Source organism: Bactrocera dorsalis, chromosome 2, assembly GCF_023373825.1.
Source record: "Bactrocera dorsalis isolate Fly_Bdor chromosome 2, ASM2337382v1, whole genome shotgun sequence".
NCBI classification, from domain to species: Eukaryota; Metazoa; Arthropoda; class Insecta; order Diptera; family Tephritidae; genus Bactrocera; species Bactrocera dorsalis.
In genome coordinates, this window is record NC_064304.1 from 94,957,739 (window position 1) to 94,976,226 (window position 18,488).

The following is an 18,488-nucleotide window of genomic DNA, read 5'->3' on the forward strand; positions in this document are numbered from 1 at the left end:
TTGAGACCAAAGAACACAAGCCTTTTTTGGGCGATTGAGAAATTGTGTAGACTACAGATTAAGATTAAGATAAATAGATGAGGATTGCACCGCATCCTTAGGTCTATTATGGTCTCTCCTAAAATACAGTGACCCACTTAGTCTCAACACAAAAGCCTTTATCTTGCGTCTGCAGTCCGCTATGTTGTCACTTAGTAGGTTCGGGCTCATGGCAAATTGTACAAGAAGCTAGGCTCATATAAATGCTTTTTGAGCTTACAGTGTCCAGTGTAGAATAAGACAAGTAGCATGAGTTCATCCCTAGAGAGGTTGATTACATATTTAAATTTGCTGAGGTCATAACCCGCTATTAGTAACTTGGCCTTGTAGTTGTTACCAAAACCTCTCTTTGCCTAATCATTCTTCTTAGTGGAGCAGCTCTCTCATGGCATGAGGACCAATAATGATCGGACGAGCTCATCAGACAGTTCATACCCGGTTATACTTTTGTGACCGGGCACCCAAAGGAGGTGCACTTAGTTACGTTCTGATAGACTATTGAGCCGTTCTCTACACTCCTGCATCAGTTTGATCTCGTAGGCAGAGATTGCTTTAAGTGCCGCTTGACTGTGTAGGGAGTGGACTCTAACGTGAATAAATATTTTTTACAGACAAATGCTCTCACTAGTTTATGAACTGATTTTGAACTACTTTCACGAAATTCGTCTTGGAGAGATCTACGAGTATGATTGAGTTCGCCATACCGTCGATGATCATTATTCCTTGTTGGAGCTTCATCGCCAAAAATTGAATTAAGTTAATCGATGCACTATTGTTGAGTTAATCCACATCGAAAGTTGTAAAACATAATAGCACGAAAATATTCGCGATTAAATTTTTATAGCGAGATGAATATTTTTAGTTACTGTAAACAACTCAAATAACGCTCGTATGTCAAAACGTACTAAATATGTACATATTTATAACAACAAAAATGTCAAACTTTACAATAAAGTTGTGAGTTCTCAAATAACAATACTAGAGTTGCCGAATTCCGAAAGGTAACCTATGTATAGGTATTTATTGAGGGAAAAATTGATCTCTCGTTAAAAATAAAATGCTTAATTAAATAACAGATGGACATCGCATCCACTGCTATTTTTGCCTTTAATTTCAGTGATTTCATAGAATATATAGAATAAAAAAATAAATCTCGCTGGTCTCTCAAAAACAGCATTAAACTGGTTGTGTGTACTTACCGTGTAGAAGATCTCATTGAGATGATAATTGTAGGCATTTCGTACATAAGTGCGAATAATCTTATCGCGCCGTTCGCCCTCAAAGCCGTTCTGGATGTCGTGTGCGCTGAAACGCCATATGGACTCGCCGGTCACCACGCCGAAGAGCACATCATAGTGTGCGCCATTGCCGCCCAAACCGAGGTTAGCGCCGCTGCTCATGCTCGCGTAGTTCGCCGTTAACGCGCTGTAGTAAACACCACCTGCGGAATTGCCGCCGCCATTGGCGCTGCCACCACCGGCAGATGCGCCACCAGCTCCACCACCAAAGCTGCTGCCCCCGCCGCCGGGGCCACCTGTATAAGCGCCGCCACCAAAGAAGCCGTTGCCGTTGCCGCCGCCATCTGCTGAGGCGCGCTTGGCGCTGCGCATCATTAAATCATCGATATCGAAATTGGAGTGTCCGGGTCGTATAACGACGCCATCAACCTAAATTGAAAATGAAAAAAGCGGTGAAACGAGGAGGCAAAGTGAGTCTCGGGATGTATGTCAGTTTGGCGGAAGCAGTTTGGAAAAGAAATGCGTAAATAGTAACTTGATATTCCAGAAGCTTGATTGTCGGTGCAGACTTTTCCTCAACTATTTTTAGTATGATTGCTTTGCGCCGGCTCTTACGTGCGTGTGCGGGCTTTAGGCGTAGGCATAAAAATGAATGATAGCCTTGGCGAAAGCAACCAAGCCAAAAAAGAACAGCAGCACAACTGTCGTATAAATGTAGAAAATGAAATTGAGCAATAAAGTCAGCCGCACACAGACAACACGCGGTGTAGAATACCGTTATTGCTACAACAATAACAAGGGAATGTCTCGCGTTAGAGACAAGAGGCATGTTTTGTAGGTTAGGTGTCTGAGGAATGTTCTTTCACACCGAAAATAATATTATGGGTGATGCTATCGCAGAGTACAACAAAAGGAAGTGCGAACATAAATAAAGAAATATATATATTTTTTATATGACAGGGTTGGCAACGTTGCACTTAATAGAGATGTTTTGTCCAACCTCTTGCATTAGTATATATATTTATTTCTTTTTCTCTTCTCTACATTTTTTATTTTGTTTAGTGTTTAGTGCTTAGTGTTTTTCTTCGGAAAATGCTCATGAAAATGCTATAGTGAAAATAATTCGACGCGCCGTCAAGTGATAAGGCGAAAATGTCGCCAGGCGCAGACAAAAAGGAAATGAAAGACACAAAACAGCACATCATCGAACCACTGGAATGTCCGAATTTTTTGTTGTCGCAGATAATAAATGTTTTAATAGACGCCGCCATAAAAAATGAAATAATAAAAAATTCGATGTTTAATACAAGCAAGAAAGGAGATTTGGAATATTTTTTGTTTCAATTGTGTAAAATGAAAATGGTTATGGAAACCTGATAGCCTTTCAACGGCTCTAGATACACTGTAGGATCAAGTGACAATTCAGTCCACATTTCATATCTATATGCTAATATGCTGAGACCTTTTATATTGTGAAACCCGCGAGCTGGCCTCTAAGGCACCTGCAGGCAGTAACCTCGTGTCGCATATCGGCCAGAAGTGTCTTGGGAAGCAGAGCAACAGTGGATGCTAGGTCACAAAGGCATCGAGTTCCATGAAATATTGGTCGGGATTGCCAAGATGGTGTACGACTACCATCCGAAAACGTGTTCAACATTGGGAGACCTATGCATTATAGGAACATAGTGGGAGTACTAACTGGCCACTGTCTGGAGGCGAGATACGGTCGCAAGATGGGGGTGACAGATCGAGAAAACTGCAGGAAATATCTAGAGCAGGGCACAAGGAAAACAATAGAGCTTCTTTTGTACTCTTATCCCGCATTGGCAAGAGTACGCTGTAAGCATCTGGAGTCCCCACAGTATGATACATTGGAGAAGGTATCGGTAGTGTGCCGCAGATTCTATTACCGTTCGCGTCAAGTGCAAGCATTTTAAAAGGGGTCCTCTTGGAACTAGCAACTGAACTCCATGTGGTATTACGATGGACCAAAACTGGTTATGCGGCCTTCACGGCTATTAGACTATTACAGATTTTTGACCCTTTGCTCAACACGGAGTCATGCTTTCGAATAATAGTTGAATCGGTTTATAACCTGCGCTGGGGGAAATGGCTAAGCGTCACTACGAGTTTGAAGGTTAGTATAAGTCGGCAGGAATCTGCTGACAGAAAATAAAGTTACAACTGTAGCCCGAGACGGAATCGCCAGCTCCAGTACAGGAATCTCTGCTAAGTTCATGAGGGGCACGGGTTCTCCAGCGAATGTTAAGGACCAAATCACAAAGCATATAACAGCAGCTAGAAAGTTCAAATCAGATAGTCGGTTGGTAGCCAAAATATTGGAGAGCTGTGCCTGAGCAGGAATTTGAGCAGCATCCTAAGACACTTGATTGGACCAAAAGGGTGCTAAGCAGTGTGAACGTTGGAAGAGCGGACGTAAATGAGTCTCAATCATCGATCAAGGGGCTTAGGCCGCAAGAAGCGGAAGGCTTCCACGGCAGGATTTGGCTACAGATCGGTGAGACATCGAAATCTTCTGAAATCATTAAATCTCAGATGAGACTGGCACGTGCAAACGTAGCAGAGGAAATAAAGGCTGCTTTTTCAGCAGTGGTCCGGACAAATCTGTACCACCACCTAGTTAAGAGTGTGCTGATGAGATGTGCCGACGCACATAAACATTACATTGACCCGACTTTTTTGGAACGGTTCAAAATAAAAGTCTTTCAATCTTTTTGCCATATTAAAATTTGTTATTGGTTGGGTTTAAATAAATTAATTATGAGAGAGAAAAATTACTTTCAAAATGGTATTTTATCAGAAAAGTAGTGTTACAAAGTGACTTCTAACAATACACCTAATCTCAACTTATATTAGAAAAGTGAATTTTCAGTTTAAACATAAGCGAATATTCTGAAACAAAAGTACCTACCCAACCATGTCTTTAATTTTATCTATACTCTCGCATCTAAAATTTATTTCAGCAGAAAAGTAGTATCTAAATACATATGTATTACATGCACTTTTTCATTTCCCCTCCGACCTTTTGCTTAATGTCTCGACATCGACCATATTTTTCCGGAAACTGCGACCCTAACCCAAGAAAATTTTGCATTTTTTTCTTTATTGCCATGGCCTTTGCTCCCTTCCACACACATTGGCACATATCTAGGTGTGTATGCAAAATGTGCACCTCGAAATGCTCTTCCTCTCGCACACTTTATTTTTTATACGTTATCGCCCTCACTATCGCGCTCTGCATCTTGTGCCTTTTGTTGGAGTTCAGTACATACATTTTAGACAATTTTCATCTACTATTATCGTTTAACGTCAACACTAAAAGGTCGTCAATTTTGAAAGCTGTCATTTACACGCATACACACTCAACCCAGCCAAGGGCACTTGGCCTTTCGTGGGCACGAGATGTGAGTGGAAGTTTTTCGGTTTTTGTTGCTTTTAGTTCGCTTTTTAACCTTTGGCAATGATGACTTGCTCTGATATAAACTACATATTCGTTTCATTTTAAATTTAAGTATGTACTCGTACATTGCTACTATACATTCATACATATACATACATATAAGTACATGAGAGTATATAAATAGCCTGCTGCCTGACTTTCCCTTCCACATGTGGCTTTGCTTACGACCCTTGACCTCAATTTGGCTCTCATGTTGAAAAGGCTAAACTGTTAATTGATTGTATTTATTATGGACAAGTTGTTCAAGTATTTTCTAGGGCTTATGATTTGTTAGCTTGTTTTCTGAACCTGGTACTCTTAGTTTCCTTTTTATTATTATATCGATGTATGTATATATTTAAAAAAAATACAGAAAATGTGAGAAATATTGCAAATAATTGAGTTTGAAATATATTTGTTATTTTTAAAAGTTCTTTGATATTTCGGACAAAATATTTAATTATATTCTTTTAATATTTATAAAATATTTTTTTTTTGATTTTCAATTTCAAAATTTTGCAAATTTTCCTTGAAAATTTTTAAATTCCAATTTGCGAATATTTTCTAGGAAATTACTTAAAACCCAAAACCCTTATCAATAAACTAAAATCCTTTTTTTCCAGCTAAAAACTAAATTTATGGTATGAAAAATTATTTAAAATTTTTTTGAAAAGGAAAAATATATTTTCCAGAATAAAGATTTAAAAAAGAAATCGCTGAAAATAGTTTGTATAATTATGCAATAAATTAGTGTTTCTGAGCTCTAAAAATAAAATTTTGAAATCCGAAAAATTTTGAATTTCCAAACTCTGAATATTTTCTTGAAAAATATTAAAAATATATATATGTAAAATCCGCATTTTCCAATGAAAAATGAAGTTTATGATGAATTAAATATTGTTATGCATTTTTTTGAAAGAAAAAATACATTTTTTGGAAAAAAAAATTGAAAAACTAAAAAAATAATTTAAAAAACAAAAAAAAATATTTTTTTTTAAATTTTTTTAAAATATTTTTTATAGTTTATTCACTATAACTTAGTATTTCTAGGCCAAAAAAGTAAAATTTTTAAATCTGGAAAATTTTTAAATTCCAAATAGTAAATATTTTATTGAAATTCTACTAAAAATTTCTAAATAAAAAAACAAGTTTATGAAGAATTAGATTTTATTATAAACTTTTTTGAAAGCAAAAAATATTTTTTAATTTTTTTTTATAGTTTTTTCAAAATTTTTTCTGGAAAAAAATTTTTCTTCGACATTTTTTTCTTTAATTTAAATTTAATTAATGTAAAATTTTTTTTTTTGAAATTTGTTTCTTCGAAAATATTTTTTACAATTACGTAATAGTTTAGTATTTCTAAGCCTTAAGAATAAAATGTTGAAATCGGAAAAATTTTGAAATTCGAATTGGCAATATTTTCTTGGAAAATATTTAGAAAAATTCAAATCCACATTTTTCAACTGAAAATAAACTTAAAAAAAATTGAATATTATTACTAAATTTTTTTATGAAAGAAAAAAAATATAGTTTGTTTTCAAACAAAAAAAAATGTTTTGAAGAAACTATAAAAAATTTAAAAAAACTAAGAGAAGAGATTTTTGTTTGAAAGAATTATTATTATTTTTGAATTCTAGAAATAAAATTTTGAAATTTCAAATTTGGAATACTGTAGTGAAGAATATTTAAGAAACTAAAATCCACTTTTTTCTACTAAAAATTAAGTTTGTGAAGAATTAAATATTTTCATGTATTTCTTTTTTTGAAAAAATCGCGAAAAAAATTTTCAAAAAACTATGAACAAAAATTTTAGAAAAAAACTCTTTCAAAACATTTTTTATAATTAAGTATTAATTAAGAGTTTCTGAGCCCTAAAATAAAATTTTTAAATTCTAAATCGTGAATATTTTATTGAAAAATATTTTAACCCTATTACCATAAAAATGAAGTTTGTGAAGTTTTTTTGAATATTTTTGTTTTTATTCAAAGACCAGAAATGAGAGAATGAAAGTCGAAATGAAAACTGAGTGTGAAAAAGCATTTGAGTTATTCGTTGCAACTGTTCAACTTAATTTTTTCAAAGTGGTCGGAATATCATACTTATTTATTACAGCAGTGCCTAACTGTGCCCAGCAACTTTCGTAACTTACCGATGGTCCGAAGGATGTCAGAAAGCTCGGCGCCTGTATGTCCGCCGCATACAAATCCTCCAACGGCACTTCGCGCAAGCAATCGACTATCTGCTCGTGGTGCTTATTCAAATCCTCCGGTATCGAACAGTTCACCTCTTTGGCCAGCTTGATAGCAAATGACACAGGATCCTCAACCAGCGCCCACGACGAGTACGCCGAACCGGACATGAGTATGGCGCGATGGAAGAGCCCACGCACCATGGTCGGCGAGGTCATGAGAAAGTTGATACATGCGGCGCCAGTGCCATGCCCCGCCAAGGTGACCGCATTCGGGTCGCCACCGAATTTCTGTATGTTCTGCTGTATCCAATGCAGTGCGGCCATTTGATCCATGAGCCCGTAATTAGCAACACGCGCGTGTGCTTGCGGATTCGGGTTGGCGTTCAGGAAGCCTGCGGCGTGTTGGCAAAAACAAAGAGAAGGGAAACATTGCAGAAAAGATGTGTAATGAATTCTGTACGATGAAGCATAAAAAGTAACAACAACAACAACAACAACAACAAAAATCAACATAAATTATAGTTATTGCGCTTAAGTTGTTTTTGTCGTTGCCGCGTTGTTGCGTTGCTGCTTTTGTGGCAATTTAACTTAACACGCCGGCACTTTATTAGCTCCATATATTTTCCGCCAGCTAAGCTAGATTATTTTAGTCTGCTGCCACACTCGCACACACCGTTACTGGAGCTTGGAGCTTTTGTTTCGTGCGCGCAACTCGAAAGCGTCAGTGCATGCCCGCTTTTAGTGCTGTTAGTAGTTAAGTTGAAGCGCTTCCTTGTGCTCATGTACTCACCGAGAATTCCTAAGCGGTAATTAAGCGTTACAACGACCACTTCGCCGTAGCTCGCCAACACGCTGCCGTCGTAAGGATTTCCGCTGCTCCACTCGAACGATTCGCCGTGTATGAAGACAATTACGGGTAATTTCTTTTCGTTGGCGCCCGCTGCAGTACCCCCATCCAATGTTGTGTGCCAATTCGAAAGAGAAATGTGAGAATATTAAAAAAGTGGGAAAAATACTAGAGCAACTAAAATATATACATATATGTGTGTATAAAAGTATGTGTGGGTGCGTGTGGCTCTAAGCTGTCGGTAGTGTGTCGTTAGCTGGCGCATAGATAACGGTGTTGCTGACAATGTGCGCCACAGTTAGCTACAGGTAAAATGTGGAGTTGGAGAAAAATATTTAATATATATTTACTCGCTGTAAAATTAGAAAATAAAAATTCAAGAGCAAATACAGTTAAACGCTTTAAGCGCCATTTAATGTTTCCGCTTGCGATGAAGTTGCTTGTTCTTATTGCCGCTTCGAGGCGCTTAACAACCTCCGTACAATCTATTTACGTGCTCGTTGTTGCCATTGTTTTATTCGTGCCACGTAGCAGCATGAATTTGAAAGTGGAAAAATAAACAGCCGGAGAAATGCGGAGCAACGGAGCAAACTAAAGCCTCGTATGGCAACCAAGCCCAGAATGTGTTTGTTGGTGTATTTATGCGCTTAATTTCTGTTGCTTTGCCCGCCGGATGTGGCCCGTCCATCCGCCGCTGTTCAACGCGTAGTCTACGTAATCTAAGCATTTAATGCTTAAGCGCCTTTTTTTCATGCTCATTTCAAGGTATTTACTCTCTTAGCTACTTCCTATGCTGCGGACTCATTTCTTTAGATCTCACTTTTGTTTTTAATTTTGTTGTTTTAATGCTTAGTTCAGTTTTATTTAACATTCTTTTGCGTTGGCGTTAGTTGGGCTTCAGAATCCCTGATAAACTTCGGCTTTGAATGAGCTTTGAATGTGTTTAAGGGTGAAACCGGAAGTCCACCCCCTAAGAACAGTGGCTATGTACGTAATCTGACAAATAATGGATGAACCAAACGTATTATTGGATTATACAACAAAAAGAACAAATAAATCTAACATCACCTCTTTCACTAATTAATTATTTATTGGGAGTTCAAATGTACAAAAATAGTTCAAACAAACAGCTGAAAATGCGCAAAATAGAACAGCATCCAGCTTGCAGATGAATGAGGAAGCAGATTGCTATAATATGTATATTTAGAATAGCTTGGAATAGTTCAATATCAGTAGATAAGCGTTTAAAGTGAAAATTGTGGTCTGCTCAGAACAGAATTGCTGGAAACTACAAGGACGATGAGGTAGCTAGCTAAGGACGATAACCTTATGCCGCTCACGCTCGAAGTGGTAAAGAGTTCAATGCCCGTTGTTATCTTGCGTTCAAGCACTTAGTAATTCGTATCGGACGTTGTCCAATAGGCATTCATGCGGTAAGCTAAAAACCGCAAGTTGTCGAAGTTGTAATGGAAAAGGTGAGATGGTAACGTCGATGTACTTCCTTCTCCATTGTCCAGTTTTTACAAGACTGAGGTTGAAACATCTCGGCAGTATGTAAACCATAACAGAAACTAAATGTCTGAGGGACTAATGGACGTAAATTGGACTTATTGCAATTTAATAAAGGGTTTGTTTGACTACACCAGAATATTAGGTTAGGTAAATAGGCTGGAGTTCGTGAAATCACAGATAATCTCACTACGACTTTGAGAGACGTTGTGATGCCCAGAACTTCTGAGCCGATATGACCTGATGGTACTAACTGCATAAAACTAAACATGAAAAATATCTTTTCGTTTTAAGAAAGTAAAACACCGTAAACACGTTAATAAAAGTTAGTGCGTAAAAGTAGTTCATGAGGTTTGAAGATGTATTGAAAATCGTTTACCAAACCAGGAGTACGTTCACTCGCCGCCCACATTTCCAACTCAGCTTCTTTTTCACGTGGAGATATTCTCATTCATCGGTATATCGACAAAAGTCCTGAAGATCGTCGTATCTTCAACACGTACTTTTCTATCGGATTTATCGATATGCATTTTCACTTCCTGATGGCATATCGATGGTGTACTGGGAATTCACACGCATCTCATACTGACTTATATCTCTTAACAACATCGATTTTTTTCGACCCTCTGCATCTTCGCTCAGTTATCGAAATTGAAAGTTGATTGAAATATCAGCAAACATGCCCAGTTTAAGTCAATTCCCTAACTACCTGGTTTAGGGAACTTTGAGAGGTTGCGTCCTCTAAAAACTTGGTCAGAAGGCTTTCGCAACCCCACAACTGCTGTTTGGTGGCCAACACTTACTGAGCTCGAGGTCCATAGATCCAGCGCCCGAGTGCGCGGCGACAAGAGAACGCCTCTTCGTTTCCATCTTAATGAAATTTGAGTATAGGTACCTCTTCGTGCAAGCTCATCGGCTTATCAATCTGCCATAACATTAATTTCTCTAATTTTCCTCGACAGTCAAGGTCGGCTTCTAATGTCAGCAGAGCAGCACTGAGATCGGAAGCAGACGAGAAAAGCACAAACAAAAAGTGTTTCTGAAAACAGCTTCTTACTAAAGAAAAACAATGCAGAGAACGAGTGTGCGATATCACAAAAGGTGCCCACAAGCAATGTGAGAGTACTTAGACAACGTTCTGACATTGCAACACTGAAAGATGGCGAAGTGCACTTTAGCACGAAGTATGTGAGCACCGAAACCGGTAAATGTTGTTGAGAAAGCAAATAACTGTGGCTTGAAATGGCGCTGGTTATTTGCATGCAACACATTGTGGCAACACCGACTTTTGCGGTTGTTTATGTATGCCCTTAAATGAAGCTAACGCTGTAAGTCGATTAAGTTGTCCGTCCACGCACGGACCTCAAACCACACAGCACTCTTGCAACGTCATGTGGCATTGGCACGAATGTAAGCATATTTTACCAAAAATATTTGCGACATACTTAACAAATATGATATTAGAATATAAATGTGAACAATTAGAGAACGAAATGCTAGACGATGCGCTGAAGAATAGCGTAAGCGTCGTTGTCCTTACACGAAATTTCTACAAGCTAATTACTCAACTTGACGCAACACAATACGAATTTATGTTCGGAAAGGGCCTCACGTTTTTAAGCAGGCAGCCAGTCTCTATAGTTGAAATAGTTGAAGAGATTGCTTAAAGTGGCATCCGTATGACTATCGAACCAGTACACGAAGTACGCAAGTCACTAAAAACGATATTCAATGAAATTTTCGAAAGGGCTGACGGATGTATTAGGAGATGGAATGTTTAGGAATATCTAGGGGTTTCGCAATTAAAGGGAATAGATGAAGTATCAATATTATTAACGAGAAAATATATACTAAATCACGTTTAAAATACACAAAAAGTATTGTTGAACTTCCATCTGGCTTAGCAAGTACCAGTAGGTATTTGTATGGCGTGACAGCGGGCCAGTGTAACCTAACCTATCGAAAGCATCGCTACAACCTCCGAACGGCGTACTCGTATAGCTGCCATTTAAACTGAACGATCAAAATCACAAAGAACGGTTGGCATAAGGGGGTCTCTTTGTTTATAATTGCTTTCATTTGTTTTTTTTTACTATTTTTTCAATGTATCCATTCAAATAAATTAAAAAAAAAAACTATAAATTTTATCTGATATGAATACATCATGGTTTTAATATAATTAATCCCACGTTTGTGCGCAATTAAATTTTAATTATTTTGTATTTAATTGGGTGAAAGCAAATACCAAAGAAAAGTAATAAGCGCGTCAGTTGTGGTTGTGTTGACAGAAGAGGCGTTGGTACTCATACTTTTAAAAGTTAGTGTTGCGTACTAAAGACATGCAGAAAAATAAAATTCCAGGCCATAAATCATGAATCAAGTTTTTGTTAAACGTACAAATGACTGCCGTTTTTTAAGAATATTTTTGCGAAAAAATATAAAAAATATCAATGAATGGTTTCCATGGACATGGAGTCATGAGCTCACCACGCGACTTTTTTCTAATACTTACGTTTTATTTACGTAATGTTTTCCGAATGGAATGGGGGAATCGAATAATTCAGAAAATTATTTAAGGGTATTGATCAGTCTTGTATGTGGCGTGACTAATTATAATAGGAATTAATACTAAGTAATTATTATTTTGGATTAAATAAGAGAACATCTATTGTGAAGTAACTATAACAGTTAGGCGTATGCCGTCCGGACAGATTTTGTAGATAATTATATATTCTGCAAATTTGTAGTACATCATTTTGTGCTATAATCTATAGTATTCGCACTATAATAAACTATTTAATACAGTGAATATTTTATTTACAAATAAAGGCGAAAACATTTTTTTCTCGGAGCACAAAGAGGCAATGTTCCGAGTGGCACGCGCCGGCTTCTCCTTGCCCATAAAAGGGAAGAATAAGCAAATTCAAAGTGAAAACGATGCTCATTGTCTTTTTTAATATCAAAAGCATCGTCCACCATAAATTTGTTCCTTCTGGACAAACCGACTTGGCGTTTACGTGGAAGTCTTCATTTATCAATTGTTTTTACTAACCTATCTTCTAAGTTGGTTCAAACTGGATACAGTGTGCTAAAATCGGTTCAGTAATTTAGAAGTCCATCGCAGACAAACAATGTGACACACAATCAAGTTTAGCTAAATCCATAAGGAAAAGTGTTTTGGCGAAATCTACATTATCTGATTGTTGAATATATGCATAGAAGATGCTATTTTTTAGGTCTTTTTTTGTATGGCTGGGTACTACAAAAAGTTTTGAAAATGTTTCTACTTTCTTGCGATTTTGTTTGCACACTTTTATTGAATATCAAAAGCCTCAACTAATTCAGTCTCACCTCCAACTAAACGGTGCTGCGGAATTAACAAAAAGTAAAATATCAAAGGAATACCCACGCACATTTCTGGCATTACACATTAATCCGGAGGCTTTCCTCGCACCAAACTATACACGTATATGCCACACCAGCGTGGCCGTAATTAATTTAATTTTCATCAATCAGGGGGCAACAATCGAAATAATCCCTTCGAATTGAATGAGCCGTAAAGTCCATTACCTCAAGATATTTGCTTGACACAACACATTATAAAAAGTTTTTATTGTTATTTTTACTGTGCACCGAAAAGTTTTGTAGCTAACGTTTTCCAGCTAACAACCATCCAACAACCGCACAGCCACTTAGTTACCCCTGTCATGGCACGTCTCACTGCCGGTGACTTACCATTATTTGGCGAGAATATATTCAAGTAGAGGCAGTCTTCTGATTGATTTTCCAAATATGGCAGCAACCTTTTCAGATACTCCAGTCGTCCTTTGGGCATTTTCTCTAACGCCGCCGTTTCGTTTTGTATATTCGGCAAGCGTTGCGGACACACCGGACTGTATTTGTCCGAAATGCGTATGCCGTCCCATGGTGCGGGCGCACGTGTCGGACTAAACCTGTACAACAACGAAAGAGAAAAAGCATAGAAAGCGCATTAGAATTGGAAAACATGTTTTGAGGCTGAAAGGAAAATAGATTACGGCGATTGATCACCAGATTTGGTGTTAAATAGCAGAACCTTTTCCTTCGCGCACTCATACGCACACAAATGCACACATGCCTAGTTGCAGTACTAATCTGCCAATGATGGAGTGGAAATCAATTGAATTCATTAGCTGAGAAATGAGCCCTTCAATTTCCAACACTTTATTTTACATAAGCCGAAGAGGCCTTTGCGTATTTCTTCTTATTTTTACTCCCAGTTTTGGTTATTTTGTTTTTTATTTCTTCGTTTTTATTTTCATTTTTAATTTTTGTCACTTTTATTACTTTTATTATTGTTTTTTACATCTGTTTGCCGAAAGTTTCGCCATCAAATTTTATTAAGCAATTTACCGCTTGATTAGCATAGTTGAACGACGAGTGGATGGCGCTTCTTTTTGTGCCAACATAATTATTTGTTATTGCAGTTGTATTTCATTGCACATTACTCAATAACATTGAAAAGTTTTCCATTACTCTGAAGACATTAAGCATAAAGGCGTTTGTCGCATTCTTGCCGCACCTAATTAGGGTGGAGCTGGGTCGGAGCAATGCGAATTTAAATATCTTTTTATTTCTGTCCCAAAATGTGTTGAGCTATGTAGATCTTTCTAGTAGAAAGTACCGTATTGAGAGCAGTCAGAAACGTTTAAAGCAACAGAAAATTGCCTGCAGCAGATCGGAAAGTTTGTAGACTTTATCTAGTACTTACTCTCTTTCGATAATTGAACGACTTACTTTTACTCTCGCTTTCAAGAAGCCATCCAATCGAAAATACTTCATCACGAATTGGAGTCGTTAAGCTCAAAGTCGGATGAAGAGTTTTTCTCTATTAACTCTTTCTCAGTCTCATTTTTAGTTATAGGTTTCCAGGCAGCTGTTCCAGTGTTGTTTTCCTGATTCTAGATTAGACCTGAAAATTGGGGAAGTATTCTTTCCAAACCGCAAATATAACTAACATTCCAAACCAATATCATAGCCTAATGGTTGTTATGTATCACCAAAAACTTATGAAGAGACGCTACAAAAGTAGACCAAACGACGCCATATTTTTTCCCGCTTTGTTGACATTTCTCTCTATTAAGGTTTATCATTTCATCATGAAAAGAAATACGATCCATCAACTAGTCGAAATTATTAAAATTTACTGCCGAAATATGGAGTCAGTGGCCTCAACTTTAAGAGCTATGTGGTTATAAATGGTATTATTTGTAAACGATAAGGATGAGGAGACGAGATGAATATCGGGGGACTATCTGTCTGTTCGTCCGTCTGACCGTTCAAGAAAATGATAATTTTAATAAAAATTGAGATATCTTGATGAATTATCTTAGTACGTGTGTTTTTAGGTATATAAAGGGGGTTGATATGGCAGATGGGCGAAATCGAACCATTGCCAGGCCCACAAAATGCAATTAATCGTCATTATAATAAGATCGAGACTGATATTTGGTACAATCAAGCGTTTTAGGAAAGGGCAGTTGTGGTTTTAAAAGTTTGAAAAACTGGGCATAGGCCACCCTCTAATAAGTCGAATGTACATATCTTTCGAACCACTAAAGCCAAATAAACCAAACTTTTTCAGAACAAACGTTTTTGTTATCTCACAGTTTGAACGGGAACGGCAGGCGATGGATTGCCGGCCGAGCTATTTTAACACGTCTGTGAAGAACTAATAAGGAGCAGGCATCAGCTTCTTTGTAGAATATGGTCGGACGAAAGCATGCTCAGCGATTGGAATTTAAGTGTACTCTGCCCAATCTACAAAAAGGGACACCAAAATCTGCGTCAATAGCTATCTCATGGCCTCCTTAACATCGCAGCTCTGATCGAGCCTAGTGTGTGAAAGATTAAAGCCCACCGTCAACAAACTGATTAGACCTTATCACTGTGGCTTTAGACCTGGCAAATCAACAACCGACCAGATATTCACCATGCGCCAAACCTTGGAAAAGACCCGTGAAAAGAGAATCTGCACGCACCACCTCTTCATCGTTTTTTTTGACAGCACGAAAAGGAGCTGCTTTTATGTCGCTATGTCTAAAATTGGTATCCCCACAAAACTAATGCCGTTGTATAAACTGACGTTGAGAAAAACAGAAAACTTCGTTAGGATCGAGAAAGACTTCTTGAGCCGTTTGATACAAAAAGAGGTTTCTGAAAAGAGGGCTCTCTATCATGCAACTTCTTCAATCTACTCTTGGAGAAAATTATGCAAGCTGCAGAAATAAACAGAGAAGGTACCATGTCAGCCTCGAAATCCAACGCAGAATAAGTCTTGCGAATAGGCCATGATGCCCGAAAGGATGAAAACGCTCCAACTTCGAAAGTATTCGACACTGTACCCGCCTGGGGAAGCTTAGGAAGAGGAAAGACTAGGTGGAGAAGCACTTGGTTACACTTGGTATCTGATACTGTTATTTTCTTGCTTGAGTTCAAAGTTGGCCTTTCATATATATTTTTTGACAATATGTGCTTAGGAATTCACTTGTATAAGTTATAGACTTTCAATTTTGATGTCCGCTTGTAAAGATGAATAAATTCTCTTATTTACACAACTTTTGTGCTGGTTTTCAAACTTAGTCGTCCATACTGAAATTATTTCATTTCAATTATTAAACATATTATTAACAACTTTCAGGGTTTTTAATCGCCTTAGGGTCAAACTGGAGCGAACCGGCTGAATTATCGGTGCCCTCAAGTAATTTCAGTTGAGAGTTTTAAGTAATGCGAGACCATACACACGTGCATACAAACAAATTAAAATGGCGCTTCCATTCTAACAACAAACCAGCTGGTAATTTCACTCAAATTCCTCGGTGCGCACACCGCAATATTGCTTCTGTCTCCTCCGTCTCCGCTCTATCAAAGTCGCACAAACGCTGGCGGTCAAGCTCCTCCAAAGGGGCTACTTGAGCCCACCGTTGGGGTGCGCCGATCTGATGAAGTGGAAAGCAGTCTTTTATTATTCAGGCAAGCCACTCAGCCGCCAATACACATTTGATATTCTGACGTAATGCCATCATCATCATCCACTTTGTGCATTATGTGTTGGGGCGTTTGCCGGAGGCTTGCCACGCGGTGACCATGACAACTGCTGGCCGTTGATCTGCTTACAACATGAGAAATGAGAAAAAGTTTCGGCGCAATTGCTTGTGATGATGTTACAGCAGCTTTTTAAATTTTTTATTGCTTCTCATGCGCTCTCGCTCTCACACCATCCTGTTGCTTGGTGTGTGTGTGCGCCTTATTGTATGCTTTGGATTATAACTCAACTCGTATTACTTCTGTTGTTGCAATCACATTTGCTTACCGTGCGCTAAGCTTCGGGATTACAAACATACATAGCACGTTGTCACTACGCTGTTTGTCCTTCGCGCAAGGTGCTTCTTCAATTTCCGCTCTGCAGTTTTTTATCGTGTTCCCTTGTGTGTCTGTATTTGTTTATGGCGAACTCTTGGCGCGTTTTCTCACTGTTCACTGTGTTCATAATTTAACAGCACAGCAAATAACGGTATAACAACAGCTGTTTCTGTTTCACAACTACAATAAAAGTGCGGAGCGGCAAAAGCAGAAATGAAGCGAAAACATTGCTAAGCCAGCAGTAAGTCGCTTACAGGGCGCTGTGTGAGTTGGAAGTTAATTGCTTATTGACATAGAAGTCGGTCTTTGCATGAAAAGGGGAGTAAAAATTGTGGCAAACTTTTAGGCAAACAAGCTGTCAAAGCGCTTCAATTAATTTAATTTGTTTTGATTGCGGCAGCAGGCGGCTGGAAGGCCAACTCGCCGTTATTTCTATTACCTGAGGGAAATATAAAAAGGAAGAGAGACGATGCAGAGGGTGCAAGTAGCAATGGCGGCGGAATAGTGGCCTGCCAGTCCACTAACGATTGTTTTCGCATAAAATTCGCTGCGAATTTGGTAGTTTGCAAAACTTTTGTCATTTCCACAAATTGGAATGTCATTGGTAGTCTTTTGTTCTACTCTTGTTTAACTGCGGGGTCTTCTTTTCCAGCCCACCTCACTATTACTCTGTGGCAAGTGAGCGAATAATACATAGACAAACAGACGCATATAAACATAAATTCGTTTTTTTATACCCTGAATAGTGTATAAATGTATATAAATGATTAGTGTGCCGAGCTGAGTCGTATTAGCCATGCCTCTCTGTTCGTTTGTATATACGTGCCTGGTCCCGCAGTTTTTGAGATATCGAACAGAATTTTTGCACATGTGCTTTTCTATGCAAAAAAACCGCTTATTTCGTGAAACTAACGAAATCGGACCACTATAGCATATAGCTGCCATACAAACTGCATCAATAACATTAAGTTCTTGTAAGGAAAAATTTTTCATTTGACGATATATCTTCACGAAATTTTGCACATATTATTTTTCAAAGCAGTGGTACAATATTTCAAGGAATTGTTCTGATCGGTTTACTGTAGCATATAGCTGTCATACAAACTGATCCATTAAAATTAAGTTCTTGTAAGGAAAAATTTTTCATTTGACGATATATCTTAAGGAAATTTTGCACATATTATTTTTCGAGCCAACAGTAAAATCCTGCAAGAAATTGTTCGGATCGGACCACTATAGCATATGGCTGCCAAATAAACTGAACGATCGAAATCAAATGCTTGTATCAAAAACTCTTTCATTTGCCGAGATATCCTCACCAAATTTAGTTTGGATTATTTTTTCAGCCATAACTGCAATATCTAAAGAAATCTTTAAGATCGCACCATTAATGCATATAGCTGCCATACAAACTGATCGATTCTAAGTTAAATAAAGTTCATTTACATCCTTTTATGCCATGAACAATTCAGGTGTGAAGGGTATTAGTAACGTTTCGCCTTCTTTTCTAGATACTTACAGCAATTCCATAAGCAGCATTTCGCAATAATACCCTCTTGGCCTCTTCTATGCCCCTGTAAGATCCGAATTTCTACTGAATTCGCACTTACCACAGATTCGCAAACCAACTCTTCGCGCTTTGGGTGTGGCCACAGTTTACTTTAATGCCTTTCATTATGAAATTATCACTAAAATGTTATTGCACAATTGTAGCAAATACAAAGCAACAATGACGGCAAGCGCGGCTTATATTGTGCATTAAAACACGCTTCACGCCACTCAGCTGTCGCATTTAACCAAAC

General features: G+C 37.9%; 1 protein-coding gene across 3 annotated transcripts in view; it reads right to left on the reverse strand.

Annotated features, from left to right (window-relative positions):
* The window catches only part of LOC105230981 (neuroligin 4-like), a 188,059-nt gene that overhangs the window by 89,075 nt on the left and 80,496 nt on the right, over positions 1-18,488 (reverse strand). For all 3 annotated transcript variants that reach the window (XM_029552311.2, XM_049449718.1, XM_029552312.2), the window contains 4 exons: positions 13,021-13,238; positions 7,720-7,869; positions 6,888-7,321; positions 1,239-1,706 (listed from right to left, as the gene is read on the reverse strand). In XM_029552311.2, coding sequence (XP_029408171.2) covers positions 1,239-1,706; positions 6,888-7,321; positions 7,720-7,869; positions 13,021-13,238 — 1,270 coding nt within the window. The remainder of the gene's footprint in view (positions 1-1,238; positions 1,707-6,887; positions 7,322-7,719; positions 7,870-13,020; positions 13,239-18,488) is intronic.